Consider the following 22,604-nt stretch of genomic DNA (forward strand, 5'->3'; position numbering starts at 1 on the left):
TGAATGCCGAGGCATACGTGGATCGCGTCCACAAGGACGTACAATGAATGCTGAGGCATATGTACATACGATTGTTCGCGCGAATCTGTACGGACGTGTGTACAAGGCTTTATGCACTTCCATTCAGTCAGTTCTTTATTTGTAATAAATTTTGACAAACCACTCTAAAGCCTTGTACACATGTACGTACAGATTCGCGCGAACAATTGTATGGACACATGCCTCGGCATCCACTGTACATCCTTGTGGACACGTTCCACGTATGCCTCGACATTCAAAAAGCTATCTGATTTGCAGACGACACGAAAACATGGTACATGTAAATTTTCCACGTCTTTGGAAGATAATTACAAAATGCAACTGTATCTGGTAAGTAAATACTGGTTCTTTAAATTTAAATATTTCAAACTACAAGTTTCAAATAATGCTCTGAAGTGGACTGTATAAAACGAATCAAATCTTTGTGCTGAATAATATATATCCATATTCCATTCAGAAAAAAACCACATACATAGAACACATAGAAAATCAGAAAAGGTACTCACCAAATCCCAAATCCAACATGTCGTGAATCGAATTGCTTGCCTAATTATATTTGAGGTGCCTACTTATATTTGAGGTAAAAGGTGGACAGTTGGATTGGATAAATATGAGAGGAAAAGATAGGTGAAATTATGCAAACCGATCTATCCGAAATGTGATTGTTGAAGTTGGTTCCTTGTTGTTTCCCGGTTCTGAGATGGAGTTTACTGTCTAGACATATAACACTATGACTTGACTATTGATAAAAACAAAACTAAAAATTGAGTTCTGGCATTCACTTTTCACTTATTAATATGAAGCGTGAGTAACTTTTCACATAAGACAAAAATCCAACTTATTTACACAAATATGAAATATATAGGCCGAATTTCCTATAATATTAAACGACATGAATATTTAGGCAGATTCAGGACGAATTTCCTGAATCTTAAAGCCTCGACAGGGAGTGCTAGCAATACGAGAGCTGAATTCACACTGACTGGCAAACTATCCAGTGTCTGGCCGATAAATTGATAAGTGGGCCTAATGTATATTATAAAACTATAGAAACTCTTCTGCCATCTGGCAGTCAATGAGCGAATGAATACAATTTCAAATGGCCTCAACAGTATCATTTATTTTAATGACTAGTATAATGAAATCTGAAATAAAACTTAACAAACAATGTTGGTGGGTTGAACGATTGTAGGTTAATAGATTGAAGTAAGGAAATAAATTGCTACATGACATAAGATATGAGAACATTATGAGATGTCAAAACATTATTGACGTGACAACGTCTTATAAATTGGTTTGCCAGGTGACACTTCAAGAAACTGTGTTATGTTCCCACATTATGTGTTATGCACTCACAATGAGAGCGAGTGAGAGCGTTCGTTTCGGTTCACGGTCATCTGGAAAGAGCACGAATAGGAGCAGTGGCAAGCAACGCAGTAGCAGCCCAAAGGCATTCATTCACCTGGAGAGAGAGTGAAACGAAGCAATCTCCTGCGACTGCACCACTACTTAGTGAATAGGTTATGTGAATAAGTATAAGTGAATAGGTATACAGTAAGTGTAAGTATAATAGGTATAAGTGAATGGGTTATGTTGTAGTAATCACAATGTTGTGGTAGTTTTCAATCACAAAAGTAGTATAAATCGTTTCTCAGCCAATAATAATTTGTTTTACTTGAAAAAATGAGTGCGACTTGCTATGTAAAAAATTTAATCGAGCACAGTTAGCCCGCCTAAGAGCGAGAGAGACAGAGTGATTTTGTTGAGGATGTGTGAAGGTAAAAATAAAATTTTGTTAATATGAAATTCAGTTTGAGATTCTTTGTATAAATTAATGTTTTAAATATAATTCTTTGTATAAATAAATGTTTTAAATTGTTACTATTATTTCATCCTTCTTCCTACTATAGGGATGAATATTCACATTAAAATTATTTTACCAATCAAAGTCGTTGTCACGTAAAACTTTTGCCCATATACCAACTTTACAGGCAATTTTTTTTTTGTTAATATACTGAATCTAATTCAACCAGTTTCCCAAACAAATGATTCCTTCACGAGGGAAGTAATAACTTCACAAGAACGATAGGCCCTAACTTTGAGTTTCTTGGCATTAGGCAATTCATTTGTTGGTTTACAATAACTTATCTATTCTGAATCTCAAAACAGAAAATTTCTACAATTCTAGAAGTTTTGACCTAATCAAAGCACTAAACACTGTCCCACGAAATTAACATTCTTCTTCAACCAAATTAGCCATAGATTGAATCGAATACTGAATTACTAATTAGTTCATTTTAAACTAACTCTGTTCATACACTTGACAAAACAAGATTCTCCAAAATTTACCTTCAAGAGTACTGGTTTAAAGTTTGAATAAATCTCACTATAAATAGCCTAGCTATCCAAAACATATATTGAAGATTACAATTTTAATTACCAACTCTGATTGATATCAATAAAATATGTTAGCTATACTTTTTTGTAGGAACCCTGTAGAAAAGCTATTTTCACTGAAATTATACAGTTCTAAATTTGTTAAACATGATACAAATTATATACTCCATGCATGTTTCTATTTAAATATTTGAGACTCCACATATCCTACAAAATTACAAAAAACCTACAATTTACAATTTGTTATTCATTTATTTATTATATTTCCAACGGTATACACCAATTTCAAAAGAATACAATAGTAGGAAGATAGACAAAAATAACAAGACAAATATAAATATGAGATACATAACATGAAGTCAAATAAGTAACTTTGCAATCATTCAGAAGTATAACAACTAATAACAGTAGTAATATGAAAGAAATATACAAATATGCATTAGAAAGTATCAGCGCAAATTCAACAACTTGAAGCAATTGCAAACAAAATATTTTTAGCAATAGCAAACACAGTAATTCAATAGCAGCAAGCACAATAGAATAATAGCTATAACAATAATACAATAACACTAACACTATAACAAAACACAGCCAACTAATACAAATGATAAAAAAATGTGAAAAATACCAAAAATGCAATGAAACAAGATAAAAATCTGTTGTGGTGCACTCACACAGCTTTCCTTGCCATTATGAAAATTGATCAACTGACGCCTGTGTTCCCGCGCATCTCAAGTCTACTTTTCTAAGATCAGAGCTAGCTGGTGACAGGATAAAAGCGCTGCAACCTCGAAGTCTGCTATCTCTTCATAGTGAATGATTCAATAGAATCAACAGTTTGCAATTGAATAATCTTATTTTCTCGAATTTCGAGCTTATTTTCAATTTTAGGTGAAAATGCTACTGAACATTAATTGAAGAGATTTTTATGCTCAATCTTTTCCTCTTGATTTTTTTCAAAAATTGTATCTGAAGACTGATAATTGGGAATCTAAAGTCAAATTTCGCATAGATGGTGCAATGCTCCTGAAATTTTTACAGATATGAGACTCATGGCAGTTGATAGAGCTTATTATGACTTTTCTAGGTATGAATTTGATCAAAATCGTTGGAGCCGTTTTCGAGAAAATCGCGAAAAACCCTGTTTTTGACAACATATTCGCCATTTTAGCCGCCATCTTGAATTGCATTTTATCGAAAATGTTCGTGTCGGATTCTTATAGTGTAAGGACCTTAAGTTCCAAATTTCAAGTCATTCTGTTAACTGGGAGATGAGATATCGTGTACACAGACACACATACAGACCAATACCCAAAAACCACTTTTTTGGACTCAGGGGACCTTGAAACGGATAGAAATTGAGAAATTGGAGTACCTTAATTTTTTTCGGAAAGCAATTTTCTTACCTATGGTAATATGGCAAGGAAAGTAAAAAGAAAAAGCAAGAGACAATGCTTTCAATACATTTGAACTCTGCAAGATAGAAAAGCTATAGACCCAGCTGTAAAACCGCTCTCTTGAAAGCCATAGCAGACACATCAAAGAATTCTATCCCAGCTGCAGCAGCCTCACAGCCCGATCACAATACCCTAGACAGTCCACTGTTATAGGCATAGGCAGTAGTATGAAGTAATTGGATCACAATTTGATTTGTCATTCATTAACTTAATTCATTGGAATTAGGCTATCGCGCCTATAATGTTTACGTTTTGTCTCATCGCCCACACGTAGATTCAATGCTCGCCCGAGGCGCCTTTCAGTATGCCAAAATACCGACAGGGTTCCACTTCGCCGACATGAATCGGCGAACAGTGTTCAGACGTGCGAATGCAAGCCCATACACGTATGCTCACCCGAGGCAAACGTACGTGTGTACACCGTTTAAGTCTTATTATTTGGATATTTAGCTCTTCGTCCACTGACTCAATTTTCTAACCTAAAATTCTGATCAGGATCAGAAAAACATTCTTCTTTTTTTTTGTTGTGTATGGTTCTGTTTGCCCACATGGTTTTACTTTTTAAACTCTAAAAATGGGCAAATCTAAGAAACTTAAAGCATCAAAAAAGGGACAATTACTGCCTCTTGATCAACAAATAGTTGAGAATGATCAGGTAAAACCGAAAGGACGTGAAAAAGTCAGAAATCGTACCGATGAAGAAGAAGAGGTGAGGTTATGAAAACCAATTTTCTCTCAATATATTTTTATTATTATTTTATTTTGTTTGAACGCATGTCATTGAAGTCATGATAATAAAAATAGATTTTGTATTCCTGTTTGAAAACAATTTGTTTTTACTTGCTCCAATAGCTGATGAAACTTAAACATTTTTATGGATATCATATCTTTATTATAAACCTATTGTATTATAGTCATACCAATAGTGTATGTATTGACATTAGAATAGGTACAGTATTGCAGATAGCAATTATATTTATGAATTAATTTAGTTTTAGTATTTAGTTACACATTTTTTCAGTTTTTCTAACCATTCAAAATTTGGAATGATAATCAATTTGATGATAATTATGTTTAATTTCGTTTTCATGTATTTCAAAGAATTTTTATGTTTTTTAGTTTGTTGACTCGCGTTTGACTTCACGAATCCTTAATCAGGCAAGACGCCAACAGCAGGAGTTAGAGGATGAAGTGGGAGCAACTAATGAACCAGGTGATTTTCATTTCATTGGTATTCTACATTACCGTATTAAAGAGCATTCTTAGAATGTCATATTAATAATATATTAATATTTTCCGTTTTTCATGTATCAATCACACATGTACAATCAGTGTTCTCATGCTGAAATACACTGACTGACGCTATCTATCCAGGAACTGGATCTCTTTGACCGAGATATTGGATATTGGGAATATTTTCATGTACCAATCAGTCAATCACTGAGGTAGCTGATCCGTCTAAGCATTTAATTTTAAGAAATATATTTTTTAAATCTATTTCATTTTGTGACTACCATTTTTTCAATAAATTGTAGGTTTTGAGGACTGGTTTCTAAGTATTTTCAAAATACTTGTGTGAGCTATTATTTGTTTTATAAGGCTCTAATTAATGCTTCCACATCAACCATAGCTGACTTAATACTGATTGAGAGTCACTGTCAGCAATGGTCGAACGAAAAGAATTGTTGTTAGGCCTATTCTGATCAACTAATTTTGCTAAACCATCAGGAATTATATACTTGGAAAAAATATCTCAATAATATTTCACTTGTTATTTGTTGCAAACGATTCTTATCAATACTAGCTTTTAGAAAATTCTAGCTATGATGACTCCCCGATCCAAGGGTCGGGGCGAAGACACCGGAAGTAAGAAGTAAGCAAGAAAATTTGAGAATCTACAGTGAAAAAGAAAATATTGTATCGAAAAACGGCAGTGTTAATGAACCCCAATACGCTATATATTTAAAATGAAATGCATAATATTTATTACTTTCCTTGCCCTTTTACCATAGGTAAGGAGAGTATTGCTTTCAGAAAAAAATTAAGGTACCAAAATTTCTATACGTTTCAAGGTCCCCTGAGTCCAAAAAAGTGGTTTTTGGGTATTGGTCTGTGTGCGTGTATGAGTGTTTGTGCGTCTGTGTACACGATATCTCATCTCCCAATTAACGGAATGACATGAAATTTGGAACTTAAGGTCCTTACAGTATAAGGATCCGACACGAACAATTTCGATCAAATGCAATTCAAGATGGTGGCAAAAATGGCAAAAATCTTGTCAAAAACAAGGTTTTTCGCGATTTTCTCGAAAACGGCTCCTACGATTTTGATTAAATTTATATTTAAAATAGTCATTGATAAGCTATATCAACTACAAGTCCCATATCTGTAAAAATTCCAGGAGCTCTGCCCCATCTATGCCAAGTTTGATTTTAGATTCCCAATTATCAGGCTTCAGATACAATTTGAACAAAAAATTCCAAGTGGAAAAGATTGAGCAAGAAAATCTCTACAATTAATGTCCAGTAACATTTTCACTTAAAATTCAAAATAAGCTCGAAATTCGAGGGAATGTTATTATTTCAATTGCAAACTGTTTGCTACTGTTGATTCTATTGAATCATTCACTATAAAGAGATAGCAGACTTCGTGTGTCTGCAGCGTTATTGTCCTGTCACCAGTTGGCTCAGATCATTGAATAGTAGACTTGTGATTCGCTTGAACACTAGCGTCAGTTGATCAATTTTCATAACGACAAGGAAAGTTGGGTGAGTGCGCCACACCAGATTTTTTTATATTTATACTAGCAGGTATCCGGTGGAGTCTAATTGAAGCCTTCAATCTTGGAGTCTAATTATCTTTTCCTGCAAGGGTCCAATTAAAAACTTGACCTACTGAAATCGATGAACATTTTTAAAATAGGCCAATAACCATCCTCGGTAAATTGAGAATCAATATGCAAAATTTCAAGTTAATCAGTCCAATAGTTTATTTGCGGTATTTATTGAATCCCACAATCACAATGTCAAATTAATGATTGGGAAAAAATCAACAGGATGAACCCAAAACTGTGAAGATGATTATGATTTAGACGTGATGATGCGCTATTTGTGAATTTACTATACCGTACGTGTATAAGCCAATTCTTTCCTTTATTATATTATATTTATATAATTATTGAAAATGATAATTTTGGAAAATGTTCAAGAGCATGAAATTTCATTAAAATTAATTTATTGAACAAAATCATGCAGTTGAGTTGTCTGCTGGCAGTGTGCACGGCTCTATTAAATTGTCCTACATTGTTATACATTGTCCGAGCCAGAGCAAAAACGCCTCGTTTGTTCCTAGCCTTTTTTTACAGAGCTTCAGCTGTCATTTCAATTTCAGGTGAAGTACAAAGTATTAATGCAAGCCTATAGCTGCGTTTACACCAAATTTGTTAAAATGTTTATTTTTCCCTCTATATAAATTCTATTAGATTAACGGAACTTGACAAACACATATGCACATCATGTGTATGATAAGCTATGTTCAATCTGATAGAATCTATTAAGGACGGAAAAATAATAATTTTGTTAACAACTATGGTGTAAACGCAGCTTATGGCTCTGCATAATAAGGTTCCAATTTGTATCAAATGAAACACACTATAAACATTATTCTGCCTACTTTGTAATAAGTATAAATGTATAGTTTTTTGTTTTATTTTTAAATTAAATTTTAATTTTTGATAACTTTTGAATACTTAATACAACATAGCAGTCTGATCTTCTATATAATAAGAGAGAGTAGGGTTGTGTTTGTTCGCATGCTCAAAACATGTCAACTTGTGAATTGCATACCGAAAAACCGGGAATGATTTATATCTTCAAATTTTTCCCAAAGATTCTAATAATATCTCGTGCAACTCGAAGCCCTAATTTCAATTTTCCTTCTAGATTTTTCTGAATTAATTTTAAAATTTAATTGATGGGACATGAATACATACCATATGTTAGTTAATATAGGACTCTAGAGAGACTACCTCATGGTTAAAATTGGCAACTAACTCAATAACCAGTCCAATATTGTCAGGTTGGCATTAAGTTGAGGAAGGTTTCTAATCAAGATTTGAGTTCTGTTACTTTATTAGGTAAGCACCAAGTTGAAGAACTTATCTATACTATAATAAAGGAGAGAACTGGCTCATAAACGTACGGGATATGAAAATTATGTTTGACGCATCATCACGTCTAAATTGATTAATTTGAAATTTTTCTTATAGATTCTTAATTAACCGAGGATGGTTCTAGGCCTATTTCAAACTCTTTAAGATTCCACTCGGTCAAGTTCTCAGTTTGGCAAGCTTTAAAATAGACCCTTGCGGAGTACGGGTTACCTGCTAGTTATAAATAAAAGCTATTAGCTTCTACTGACGTTTGTGGAGCGCTTTCGGACACTAGGCCCTTCATCAACATTGGTTGACACTTCCGTCGAAAAATACTGGTTGAAATTTAACCAGTAGCCTACATTTAATACATTATACATAAATATTTATATTTAAATAGGCTAAATAAAAATATAAATCTCAGTACCCTTTTAAAATGTTTATCCTATCTTATTTTTGATCAAAAATAAGAATCTTCCTGCATATTTATTCATTTAAAATCATTTGAAAATGGCATTAATGTCCGAAACATGTTGTGATAAAATAATTAGAAAGGGTACTGAGATTTATATTTTTATTTATATTAGTCTAAAAGTAGCCCTGAAGAAAAAATACATTGAAATATTTAATATTAATAAAATATTTTATTTCACATAAAAAACATTTTCAACTAGTGGAAAACACTGGTTGACACTTCTGTTCCGAAAGCGCTCTAGTAGAAGCTAATAGCTTTTATTTATAAAGATCAGACTGAATTCTCGTAATTAAAGTATTTAAAAGTGATAATTAACAAGCAGTACGTAATTGAAAGAAACATTGAAGAGTTTTATTTTGAATTGCAGGAGCTAGGAAGAAGATCAGCTTGGGTGGAGTGGATGACGATGATTCTCAGAATGAAGAGCAGTCAGACAATGAGGACGAGGGAAAATTTGATTATGGTGGTGTACCTGTGAGTAGTTCTCATTTATTCGATCTTTTCAAGTAATTTGAAAAACATCCAAACGATGGCTTATAGAAATCATGTTTATCCAACAAATGCACAGTTTCTACTGTGTTACAGTGTAAACTTACTAAGGATGAGCGATGTACTGGATAAGAGAGAGATTAGAATGGCATATTTTGCATATGTCCAGTCCTTTTTGGAGTTTGGTGTAGTTGCATGGGGTGGTGCTTGCAAGACGGTACTTCAGCCACTCTTTATTGTCCAGAAAGCCATTCCAAAAGTAGCTATGAAAAAAATCCTCGTTTCTCAACTAACATTCTCTTTGAGGAAAGTGCGGTCCTGACTGTAAGACAGCACTTCATCAAAAACATTTTAATTGATTAAAATGATTCAAGTCGACTTCAAAAAGATTCAAGTCGACGGTTTGGCATTTCTCTTAATGTTTGAATGTTTTTATGTTGCGCATTTACGGTGAAACGCGGTAATGAAATTTGACGGTTATGTTCCTTTTTTAATTGCGCGTCAACGTATATACAAGGTTTTTGGAAATTTTGCATTTCAAGGATAATATAAAAGGAAAAAGGAGCCTCCTTCATACGCCAATATTAGAGTAAAAATCAGACTATAGAATTATTCATCATAAATCAGCTGACAAGTGATTACACAGATGTGTGGAGAAGCCAGTCTAGCTGTATTTCCATAAGGTCTATAGTTTCAATCAGGTACTTGTGGATGGGAATACTGCGTGAGGTCTACTGTTCACAGAACTACTAGTACATTTATTTTCCAACATGAATATTCTTGGGCTCATTACACATATGCATCAAACGCGGTATGCTATAAACACTGGTATTACAGCTATACCCCTCCAGAGATCCCGTACAAAAACAATTTCCTTCTACATTTCACATGTTCTGTATCATAACTTGGCTCGTCACTTCCCAAATCAGATAGTATTTCAGGACGTCTCGAAATCATTACGGTATTCAAATTGAAATTGAAGAAATTTTTAATACAGTTGGGAGTGGACAATGCAGAAAACATCATCACAACAAATTATAATACCTATCTTGATTGATAAATTCGATGACAACTTGTCTACTGTTCCTGAAATCTATATGCATCATTACACTATTTAACCTTTTTTTGAGCTATCCAACAATTCACTGTATGTAATAATGATATTAAATAAGATTCTGAATGCATCAAAGTTAGTGTTTCCTTTCTCTCTATCAAATTTATAAAATGCAACTCTGGTTTGCGCACAGGCATTTTTTGCCCATGCAGACCTTTTTCTAAAGATTTATTTGGCTTAGTGTATTCATGAGGTTGTTTTTTATTTGTTGTTGTTTTGTATTGAAAATGAGTACATACGATTATTACTTTGTAAAGTGCATTCTTTTAAAATAAATATCTTTTGTCTGTCTGTCCATAAGGATTAAGTTAGGCTATTAACATTTCGTTAATAACTTTGGTGTGAACGCAGCTTTAGTGAACACTAATAGTAGCTAATACTCACATGTTAACACTGAAAAACTTTTTTTCATAGCAACTGCTATCACAAGTAGTATTAATTACGTGTATGTTACAGACAGGCGTTAACGGAAGCGAGTTAATATAGAACTAATAAATTAATGTTGTGTATTATTCAGCTGAAATGATGTGTTGCTCAAGTCTGTCTGTCTGACACTCTGTGTGACAACTGCAAAATAATAGCATCAGCTTCTTTAAATGAATCGAAAAATTACAGAAATAGCATGCAAATAATTCCAGCAGACTGATAAATGATAAATCAAAACAATTTTTTTCTTATGCACTCTCAATGCTATTTTTATATCCCGAAATAGGACGAAGGAGTGAGTCAATTTTGTTGTCCAACGAACTTGACCTGTAAAGAGGTTCAAAGAAGTTGTGTTCAAAATTTGAAGATCAATTATCTCCTAAAGTTCTTGTCGAACATACAAACAGACAGAAAACGACTTTGGGCTCTAGTAAGTCAAAAGTGAGAACTTTGCTAACGCTCGTTCAATAATTAATAAAGAAGAAACGAAATATATAATAAATTCAATTTCAATATTTATTTTAAATAAAATATAGAAAATAATAAATATTGAAAATAATAACTTTAATGGTCCCCATTTCAACCTATGCTGACAGTAGGCTAGCATATACCTCCTATAATAAGCATTCATGAATTCGGATTGAAACAATTCAAATCAAATTTATTTCCTCCACAAAATTCAACAATTACAAAATTTAGGATAATGTACCTTAATCTAGTTTACTTACATTCTATCAACAAAATAAAGGTACAAGAGGTGGAAATGAAACCACTGGCATAAGTGAAAATTACTTGTTCGCCAGTAGGAGTAGCATATTGTCAAACTTCGGTCATCCACATCTAATTAAAACAAAAAAAAAAGATGTATACAAAATAACATAAATAAATTACAACTTATATTCTAAGAGAATTAATCAAGCTATGTATCGAGACTCTTAAATTTAGCAGAATAGTAGTACAATTACAATGGATGTAAATTAAATTATCTACACAATATACAAATCAAAATAATGACTCTCAGTTATCCATTTCTTAATATTCCTTGGTACACTTTTGGAAGGTAGTTCTATGATAAGCCCGGGTGGAATAGAATTTATTAGTTTTGGAGCTATATAAATTAATTGCTTACGAATAAGTGTTAGGTTTGAAACATATGATGCGAATTTGTACAAATTATACCTAGTCCTATGATTTTCATTATTTAATTGCATAAAGTTAAAATTGTATCTACAAAAATATTTAATCACGCTCAAAACATACATTTGTCTTACTGTCATGACACTGATATCCTTGAAAGCACTCATTGAGGGATAAATGGTTGGTTTATTCAATATTGTTTTTATTATCATTTTTTGCACTCTAAATAAAGGAGCTACATGCGTATCGAACGTACCTCCCCAAACCACCAAACCATATTGTAGCAATGATTGCACAAGAGCGAAGTACACCATTCTCAGCATTGGTAGCCGAAGGATCGATCTTAGTTTGTAAAATTTATAAGATACAAACCTCAATCTATCACAAAGGTAATCTATGTGTTTCTTCCATTTAAATCCCTGCTCAATTATAACACCCAAATATTTCAAGTGACTCGTTCTTTCAATTTCGGGGCAATCACAACAACCAGTATTAACATCAAATTCATTACAATTAATATGCAATTTCAGTTTACATGCCGTATCTTCCTGGCCAGTTATATTTCTTGAAAATGCAATATATTTTGTTTTTTTAATATTCAAACTTAGTGAGTTCATATCCAGCCATTCTTTAGTAAGGAGATGCCTCTTGAGGCGGCTCCATACACTTGGTGCCATGTTTCACCGCAAAACAAGAGAACAGTATCATCTGCAAAAGAAAACACCTCGCCCCCGCTCAGATCCAATTTCAACAATTCATTTACATACAGCAAAAATAGGATTGGTGATAAGACTGTACCTTGAGGTAGGCTGTAGCCAGTAGGAGAGTCATTGATAACTTCACTAACTGAGTCATTAATAGTTAGAATCTGTGCCCTACGTGAAAGGTAACTATCAAATAATTTTAATGTAGTTCCTCTGATTCCAACCCTTTCTAGTTTACATAATAGGCGCTCATGAGATACTGTATCATAGGCCTTGGCCAAATCAATAAAGATAGCAAGAGTTTTCTTTCCTTTATTTAAATGATCTGCCACAGCGTTCGAGAACTGAATTAAAGCATCGTTAGTACTCTTATTATTTTGAAATCCAAATTGATGATCTTCAATTATCTTATGTGACTCTAAGAATTCCACAATTTGTCTTTTTATTAGCTTCTCCATTATTTTAGTTAATGAACTCACCATACTAATTGGTCTATAGTTTTCCGGTAGCTTCTTATCACCTGACTTAAAGAGAGGTTTTATCTTGGCTATTTTAAATAAAGATGGAAAAATACCCTCCTTAAAACATCTATTTACAATAAAAGTGAGTGGTTCAGAGACAAAGTCGGCTATTTCCTTTAGAGTTTTACTTTTGATACCGTCAATACCCGGACTGGTGTTATTCTTTAGACTAAGTATTGCGTTTTTTACTTCAGTTTCATTTACAGGTCTTAATGAAAATGAGTCATTCATTCTTGAGTTGTCTTTCTTGTATTCAAATTGAAATGAGGACTGGTTGTTGTCATATTTAGGTATTTTATCTGCATGAGTTTTTCCAACATTTACAAAATATTCATTCAATTCGTGAGCTTTTAATTGTATGTCATCATCTGAGTTTCCTTTCTTATTCAGAAGTTCATTAATATGGGACCATAGTTTCTTAGTATTATTTCCGCACTCATTGATTCTATTTTTGTAATAATCATACTTTATTTTATATATCAAATTATTTAAGAGATTCCTATGAGTCTTAAATTGATTTTTCAAAACGGTGTTAAATGGTTCCTTTTTCAATTGCCTAGCAATTTTATCTCGTTTATTAATAGATTCAATCAGCCCCTGTGTAATCCATGGTTTAAGCGGTTTCTTCTTATGTCTCAATTTTATCTCGATTGTAGAAAGGTGTATATAATGTGTAAGTGTATTAGTAAATTTTTCAACCATTGGATCAATATTTGTGTATATGGCATTATCATCATACAGAGCTTTCCATTCTTCTTGATTCAGATATTCTTTAAGTTTACTCATATGAATGGAAGGTTTGTCACCATATTAACACAAAATGAGGAAAGAATATTGAAGCACCAGTATCTATACCTGTTAGGATTTAGTAGAACTTCTGAAACTTGTAAAATTTAGCTCTAGCTTGGAGTAACAGAATTACGTGGAACCGACTGATCTGGCACAGAGTGCCCTGACCAATGAGAAATCAGCTAATGTTTGCTTTCTCATTGATATACAATAGTATAATGAGATTCATAATTGATAGAATTAAGCACTGGCCACACCAATGTCTGCTATAGGTAGCGAGCTCGCTCCCGCGGTGGTAGTTCAGGCCACACCCAAAAACGTCCGCTACGGTAGTTTGGTTTTGTTTTGATGAGTGTGGTTCTCTAGTAGTTGGGGAAGGCCGGCAACATCAGCGCGCTACCAAAGGCGAACTTTTAAAACTCGCTTTCCATGTTATTGAATTGTGCAGGCCAGACCGAGCTCGCCACCTCGGCGGTAGTACCACAAGCAGACGATTCAAAAGATCGCCTGGCACGGCGAAGTGAAACTACCGCCGAGGTACTCCCTCTGCGGGAGCGAGCTCGGTGTGGCCTGCTCAATTTAATAACATGGAAAGCGAGTTTTTTAACTTCGCTACCGCCGCGGGAGCGAGTTTGGTGTGGCCTGGGCTTTAGACGTTTATGTTGTTAATATCACTATTTGTTCCAAATTAATTTAAAATTTACAGAACCAGGTTTCATGGCAACACATGCCACATCTTCGCCATGTTGATTGTTAATGTTTAATATTGTAATTGTTATTGTTTAATATTGTAATTGTTATTGTTTAATATAGTAATTGTTATTGTTTAATATTGTAATTGTTATTGTTTAATATTGTATTTGTTATTTTATGAACAATAACAATCATCATAAGTGGTGGAGATGTGGCATGTGTTGTCATGAAAACTTGGTTCTGTAATTTAAATTAATTTTGAACAAATATAGTGATATTGACAACATCAATATCTTATTCTTTCAATTATGGAGAAATACCACAACACCTCAAACCATACAATCAAATTGTTAATTTACAGGTCAAGTTCGTTGGACAACAAAATTGACTTACTCCTTCGTCCTTTTTCAGTATAATAACAAATAACATTCAAAGTGCATGAGAAAAAAAATGGTTGTGATTCAGTCAGTTGAAGAATTCTTGCATGCAATTACTGTGTTTTTTCATTTATTCATTCGCGTAACATCAGCGAAATAATATACAACATAATTTACAACTTCTACATCAACCAACCCGATTTAGGTTCAAATATTAGTGTGCGGCTCTCGCCATTCATTTTCTCTTGTATCGAATTCATGTATTATGAATTTGGATTCATATGAGGGACAAATATGTTGAAGTGACAGTAATTTTTCATTTCAAACTAGCTTACCCGGCGAACTTCGTACCGCCAAAAAGTCAATGTATCTCATGTCACACTTATTTGGTGAATCATGAAATTTATTTATTTACAATCAATATTTTCATGTACATCTCAATACGGACTTCCTATGTGCTTAAAACTACCGTTTTAATACCAGTAAACAATTTTATCACAGAGTGATGTGTTTATTACAGCTGGTAAGTTTAGATGCTAAATCATATTATCACAACATGATCTTGAATCATGATGATCTTCCCGTTCTATGTTAGCCGCTCGGCCGACAATTTCGAAAACATAGGTCTGTAAAATGGATTAATATATAATTATTATTAGCCGCCCTATTAAATTTCTGGTCAGAAACCATCCCCAATATTCACACAACATATTCCCAAAGTTTCATGCCGTTCTGTCAAGTAGTTTTCGAGTCTATAGGGAACAAACAAACTAACACACAAACAGACATTCATTTTTATATATAGAGATAAGAACCCCAATGAAACCTACTGTCAATATCCTATACTATTAAACGAGCAACTTCTGTTCATATGTTTAGATGTTTGTATTTCACCGGATCTCGAAAACGACTCTAACGATTCTCACGAAATTCAGAACATAGTAGGTCTATAATATAAAGATTCGATTGCACTAGGCCTCATCCCTGGTAAAACTCGCTGAAAGACATTAAAAGGATAATATTATTATTCATCCTTGGAAAAACAGCTGATAATAATTATTTCGTTGTCTGTTGGTGATGAAGTGAGTGAGCGAGTTGATGTGTGTGGGACTGTGTCAAAATTATGACTCAATTACGTTCATTTAATAACATTAACATTATTATATATAACATTGTTATAATACATCACTTGTATAATAAAGCTACTCGTTTTTAATAAGAAATAGTCATTGTTCTGTCACATTATAAAGACTGTAACACTGGTAAATCTATAATTTTTAATTTTCTACATAAATAGAGTTTATTTCTTGGGTAGAGCATAGCGGTCCTACTATTCTAGTCTTTGAAATTTGTTTTATTTTAAGAGAAGTGCACTCAATAGGGATTATGCCTAGGTATGCCCATATTTATTTCGCTTTATGTTTTTGTCATTTAAAGCAAAACATAACTTTTTTCATTTTGTATTTTTAGCTGGTACAATGTTTTGTAATAATTTTATATGTTGTGCGAAATAAATAATTTTTTTCTACAACTGCATGTAAAGAAAGAATTTACATACTCAATTCTCCTCGTAAAACAGCTTATTTCTGAGGAGAATCTACTTTTTCGCTTGCATGCGCAGTAGAGTTTCTTTATGCTCACTAATCAGCTGATGATAAGCAGCTTGCCAAAGACAAACCACTCTCGGTCAGATCTTAACCTAAAAAGTCGGAAATTGTACCGATTCTACAGCCATGATGGAAATCAGTGTAGACGAATTATTATAAACTCTGCCAGATATAAGTGATTTAACAGGTTTGTGCAGTTGTAGAAAAAATGTTGTATGTAATTCGCGCGTAATGCTTCTTTATTGCTCTTGCAAAATTATCACCGCGTGATAACTGTTTTGCGCGAGCGATAAAGTTGCGCATTATGCTCTCAATATATAAATAGCTATTTTGAATTGAAAATTGAAATTAGAAGTTGCGGGTTGCTCAGCGACCGATGACCGCTGAAGGGTCGCTAGAACTTCTACCTGTCCATCCATTGTTTTCGGCAGCCCAATCTCTTTTCCAAAATCCAGTAATGTTTATGTAAAAAAGTTTAAAAAGGGTATTAGCTGTTTCCATAAAAATGGTTCATTTTTTATGATTAACTTATTTTGTAGAACGTGACTGAAGAAGACGAACGCGCCCTGGAGATGTTCATGAGCAAGAACCCGCGAAAACAGCTGACCCTGGCTGACGTCATCATGGAGAAGCTGACCGAAAAGCAGACCGAGCTGAGGACCCAGTTCTCGGACAACGGCAGTCTCCAGATGCAAGATATTGACCCGAGGGTGAGGGAGATGTATGAGGGAGTCAGAGATGTGCTCGTCAAGTATCGGTCGGGCCGAGTGCCCAAAGCTTTCAAGGTCATTCCCAAGTTGAGGAATTGGGAGCAGATTTTGTATCTCACTGGTAAGCACAACGGTTCCTACAAGAACAATAATACTAATAATTGTATTGAAACGAAAATCCAAATTAAATGCTGTAAATCACCCCCAAAGACTTCTGCTACTGCGAATATTGACGTCAGGGTAAACAGCTTGAGCTGGGCGTAAATGCCGTCGTCGACCACGATAGGGAGAGAATCTCAGATTGGGTAGATTTCAATTTGTCTACATAACCTAAAATATTATGTTCAATTATGTTTTTATGGGGCAGGTTGAGCTAATACTTTCTATATTTTTTTAAATGGCAATATGTTGATATTTGACCGAGCGAAGTGAGGTCTAAGATTCAAGACGACGGTTTGGCATTTCTCTTAATGTTTAAATGTTTATATGTTTTTATGTTGCGCATTTACGGCGAAACGCGGTAATAGATTTTCATGAAATTTGACAGGTATGTCTAGTGGACCATAATACTACCCTGATAATACCCCGTAATAATACCCTGTCTTCCTCTCCTGGTACAGCGGCCCGTTTGCTGCCGTACGTCCCTCTCCTCACATCCACCCAGGACACAGCGGCCCGTTGGCTGCCGTCTTTTTCCACCTATCCTCCAGGGCACAGCGGGCCGTTGGCTGCCATCCCTATTCATCCATCCTCCCAGGGCACAGCGGCTCGTTGGCTGCCGTCCCTTTCCATCCATCCTCCCAGGGCACAGCAGCCCGTTGGCTGCCATCCCTTAACGTTCATCCTTCCTTTTCCTACTATACTGGAGCAGAACCGAGGCTGTAAGGCCAATACAAAATTACCTTGAAGTGGTGTCATCAGAGTAGAGAGCCGTACGTCACTGTCTTCCTTTCCTGGTATAGTGGCCCGTTTGGCTGCCGTACGTCCCTCTCCTTTCATCCTTCCAGGGCACAGCGGCCCGTTGGCTGCCGTCCCTTTCCACCTATCCTCCAGGGCACAGCGGCCCATTGGCTGGCATCCCTATTCATCCATCCTCCCAGGGCACAGCGGCCCGTTGGCTGCCGTCCCTATCCATCCATCCTCCCAGGGTATAGCAGCTCATTGGCTGCCGTCCCTTTCCACCTATCCTCCCAGGGCACAGCGGCCCATTGGCTGCCGTCCCTCTCCACCTATCCTCCCAGGGCACAGCAGCCCGTTGGCTGCCGTTCCTATCCATCCATCCTCCTAGGGCACAGCGGCTCGTTGGCTGCCGTCCCTTTCCATCCATCCTCCCAGGGCACAGCAGCCCGTTGGCTGCCATCCCTATTCATCCATCCTCCTAGGGCACAGCGGCTCGTTGGCTGCCGTCCCTTTCCATCCATCCTCCCAGGGCACAGCAGCCCGTTGGCTGCCATCCCTATTCATCCATCCTCCTAGGGCACAGCGGCTCGTTGGCTGCCGTCCCTTTCCATCCATCCTCCCAGGGCACAGCAGCCCGTTGGCTGCCATCCCTTACCGTTCATCCTTCCTCTTCCTACTATACTGGAGTGGAACCGAGGCCGTAAGGCCAATACAAAAATTACCTCGAAGTGGTGTCATCAGAGTAGAGAGTGACCTTCACGCCGTCAGAAGCACCAGGAGGTGCTGTCCACACCAGCTAAGGTACAAAGAAGGAAGAAGAGGAACTTCAACTTGCCTCCTTTCCCCGCCCACATTACGACTGAGCTAAGTCATCCAGGAGCAATACCTGGGTATCAATCACCTACCTCTGAATGTAATCATTGTATACATGATAGATTGGCGCCCAACATGGGGCACAAGGCAACGAAGTAAGAATCATGAGTGAACAGGGCGAGGCTGATTTAGATGCTCAACGCCAGGAGCTGACAGAGGGTCAGTCGGTCGAGGACATAAACCCCAAGGTGATAACCGACCTGAGAGTCTCCTGGATCTATAAATTGAAAAAGGAAGAAGCATTCAATCTTCTACAAGATTGGGGCATAGTGTCATCTGGATCACTTGATGAGTCGAGATGGTTGTTAGTAGAACAACATAAGAAGATGGCTGTATGTTATCCCAGCCCAAGACCCGGCATAATAAGCAGAAGCAGTGGGGAAATTGGACACTCAGCGACAGGTACTTATGATGAAGTTGGAACCAACATTCACACAAACCCCCTCATGGACATAGGGGCGGTATGTGACAAAGTAAGAAGCTGGAGACTGTTATTTGACGGCCAATCAGATGCTCCCAACTTCTTAGAAAGGCTAGACGAGCTACAACAAGCCTATGGGCTTACTGGCAACCAACTACTTGTCGCCCTACCTGAATTACTAGTTGGTAAAGATACCCTATGGATGCGTAATCATCGTGACCAGTGGAGATCATGGGACAATTTTGTGACAGATTTCAGATCACGCTACTATCCAATTACCTATGACGAACACCTGGGAAATCTAATTCAGGCAAGGAAGCAAAGGGAAGGTGAGTCGTTTGACTAATTTCTTGATGATGTACTGACACTCATGAGGTGTCGTGGAGGTTTCACAAACGAACATAAATTACAAAGAGTATATAAGAACTTGGACAAGAGTTGCTATTAGGCATGGAATTTACGGGAGAAAACAGAGTAAATATTCACACATTCACAAGAGAGATAGAGTGGGATCCTTCCCAATTGAATCCTTCAAGACAGCCAATTATGTCGCGATCACTCTTATCGGGGAGTAGGACAACAACAGTCCCAACAATATCAGCCATAGATTCCAAATATCAGGACAATAAAAGTCGCAACAGAAGGATGTTCAAGCAGGTTGGTTTGAATGGAGTCAAACTCAATGCCTTGATTGATACCAGGGCGGAATTGTCATATATTCCAGGACAAGCATCTTGGGACGACATAGTTGATCACTGTGAGGAGATGACCGACTCTAAACGACAGGCCGTGATTCATGCTCCAACCACCAGAGCAAACACTTCGAACTTCGAGAAAGTTGTGGAAGTTAGGATGGAACAAAAACCATCTCATGTCAAGTCTGAATCTAGCCTAGCAGTCGACAGAAAAAGGATAAACCAAGGTGGGATATCATCCTCTGAAAACAATTCCACAATCCCGCCACGCTCAACAAACAGGAAGGTGGTAAGGAAAGAATCAATGCCACCATTGACTTACAGGGATGTGGAAAAGTCAATACCACCCCCCACTGTCATGGATGTGGAAGAGACAATACCACCCCCCACTGTCATGGATGTGGAGAAGTCAATACCACCCTCAACTGATATGGATGTAGAAGAGCCAACACAGTCTTCAACTATCAAAGAGGTAGTCCCACAGTTCCAGGATCCCATACCAGGTCACTCAAGGAATAAGGATCCAGTGGTGTGTCATCGCGTTTCGACACCTGGAAAGCGCAAACGGGCCGGCAAGCCACACATAAAGGTCCGATTACTGGATGGACGATGTAAATATGTGCCTGTGGACCAGGTATAGATGACGCACATAGTCAGTGGCATACACCTCTAAAGGTGATACCTGAGTGGCATACACTTCTAAAGGTGATGTCTGATAGGTGTACACCTCTTAAGGTGATACCTAGATGGCTCACACCTTTTAAGGTGGTGCCATGGAGGGCTCCGATCCCCCCCCTCAAGTAGGAGTGAGGTGTCACAAAGTGAAATTGTGACGGTGAAATATTGCTAAATAATTGATAATATTATTGAAGGACGCTCGGCTATCAGCAAAGCTGGCTGAACGCGGAGATAAAGAGGGTACAGATGGCGCACCGTCTTCCACGCACCGAGACAATTCTCACCGCCTCTGGCTTCGGCGCATCTCCATCCCCTCCACTTTGGGAGAGTATTTAAACGCCGAACGAGCCCCAGACCATAGCATTCCGCTCCCAACCTTCCTGCTCCTTGTACAGCGGCCCGTTGGCTGCCGTACGTCCCTGTCCTCCTCTCCTTGTACAGCGGCCCTTTGGCTGCTGTACGTCCCTCTCCTCTCATCCTCCCAGGGCACAGCGGCCTGTTGGCTGCCGTCCCTTTCCACCTATTCTCCAGGGCACAGCGGCCCGTTGGCTGCCGTCCCTATCCATCCATCCTCCCAGGGCACAGCGGCCCGTTGGCTGCCGTCCCTTTCCACCTATCCTCCCAGGGCACAGCGGCCCGTTGGCTGCCGTCCCTATCCATCCATCCTCCCAGGGCACAGCGGCTCGTTGGCTGCCGTCCCTCCCGTCTATCCTTTCTCTTCCTACTATACTAGAGTGGAACCGAGGCCGTAAGGCCAATACAAAATTACCTCGAAGTGGTGTCATCAGAGTAGAGAGTGACCTTCACGCCGTCAGAAGCACCAGGAGGTGCTGTCCACACCAGAAGGTACAAAGAAGGAAGAAGAGGAACTTCGACTTGCCTCCTTTCCCCGCCCACATTACGACTGAGCTAAGCTCCTGAAAATTACCGCCCTATTAGTTTAATAATTAACCTGTCTAAGACTTTTGAAAAATTGATGAAGGTTCGTATAATGAAATATCTTCAAAGGCATAATTTAATAGCAGAAAATCAATTTGGTTTTCAAGAGGGAAAATGCACTGAGGATGCAATATCAGAGCTGGTGAGGATTGTGACAAATAATTTTCAGATGAACAGAAGGACCTTGGCTGTCTATTTGGACTCAGCCAAGGCCTTTGATACTATTCCTCACATCTTTCTCTTGAGAAAGTTGGAGGGTATAGGTTTTCGTGGCACAGTTTTGAATTTTTTTGAGAATTATTTGAAAGACAGATCACAAATTCTGACTATAGATGGAAAAACAAGTAAACTAACTTCAACTGAGTTCGGCCTTCCACAGGGAACGGTTCTGTCACCAATTCTATTTCTCCTCTATATTAATGACCTATTGAGACTTGATATAGCTGGTTGTCATTCGATCTCTTTTGCTGATGACACGGCATTGGTCTTTACTGGTTCAAGCTGGGATGAAGCTAAGCGCTCGGCAGAGTCTGGTCTCACACGTGTTAAATCATGGCTTGACCAACACATTCTTACACTGAATGCCAATAAGAGTGTATATATGGTATTCTCACCAGCAGTGAGCTCTCTCCCCAGAGATATTCTGAATACTGGTATCAGAATACACTCTTCAATCTGTCTTGAACGGGAAAGATTGCGGACTGGTGATGGAGATTGTGATTGTCACTCATTGAAAAACGTGAAAGAAACTAAATATCTAGGAGTCTTTGTAGACTCTCATCTTAAATGGAATGCACATATAAATAACATGTGTAAGAAAATAAAACACATAATTCACAAATTCCATAGATTGAATGAGCTCAATGACCCAACTATAATGAAGATGGCTTATTCAGCATATGCCCAGTCCATATTGCAATATGGTATTAGGGTATGGGGTGGAGCATTGGACATCCATTTTAATAAAATCTCCGTAATTCAAAGATATATTTTAAAAGCTGCACTTGGAAGAC

The 22,604-nt window shown here is 37.0% G+C and overlaps 1 protein-coding gene across 1 annotated transcript in view; it reads left to right on the top strand.

The window, feature by feature from the left end:
* The first annotated feature begins 4,234 nt into the window (after positions 1-4,234).
* LOC111056820 (bystin) overlaps positions 4,235-22,604 on the top strand; it is a 30,095-nt gene continuing 11,725 nt past the window's right edge. Inside the window, exons 1-4 of the mRNA XM_039435711.1 lie at positions 4,235-4,602; positions 5,013-5,106; positions 8,886-8,992; positions 16,915-17,206. Of these exons, the coding sequence (XP_039291645.1) occupies positions 4,468-4,602; positions 5,013-5,106; positions 8,886-8,992; positions 16,915-17,206 (628 nt within the window). The 5' untranslated portion in view covers positions 4,235-4,467. The remainder of the gene's footprint in view (positions 4,603-5,012; positions 5,107-8,885; positions 8,993-16,914; positions 17,207-22,604) is intronic.

Source organism: Nilaparvata lugens, chromosome 9 (assembly GCF_014356525.2).
Source record: "Nilaparvata lugens isolate BPH chromosome 9, ASM1435652v1, whole genome shotgun sequence".
NCBI lineage: Eukaryota > Metazoa > Arthropoda > Insecta > Hemiptera > Delphacidae > Nilaparvata > Nilaparvata lugens.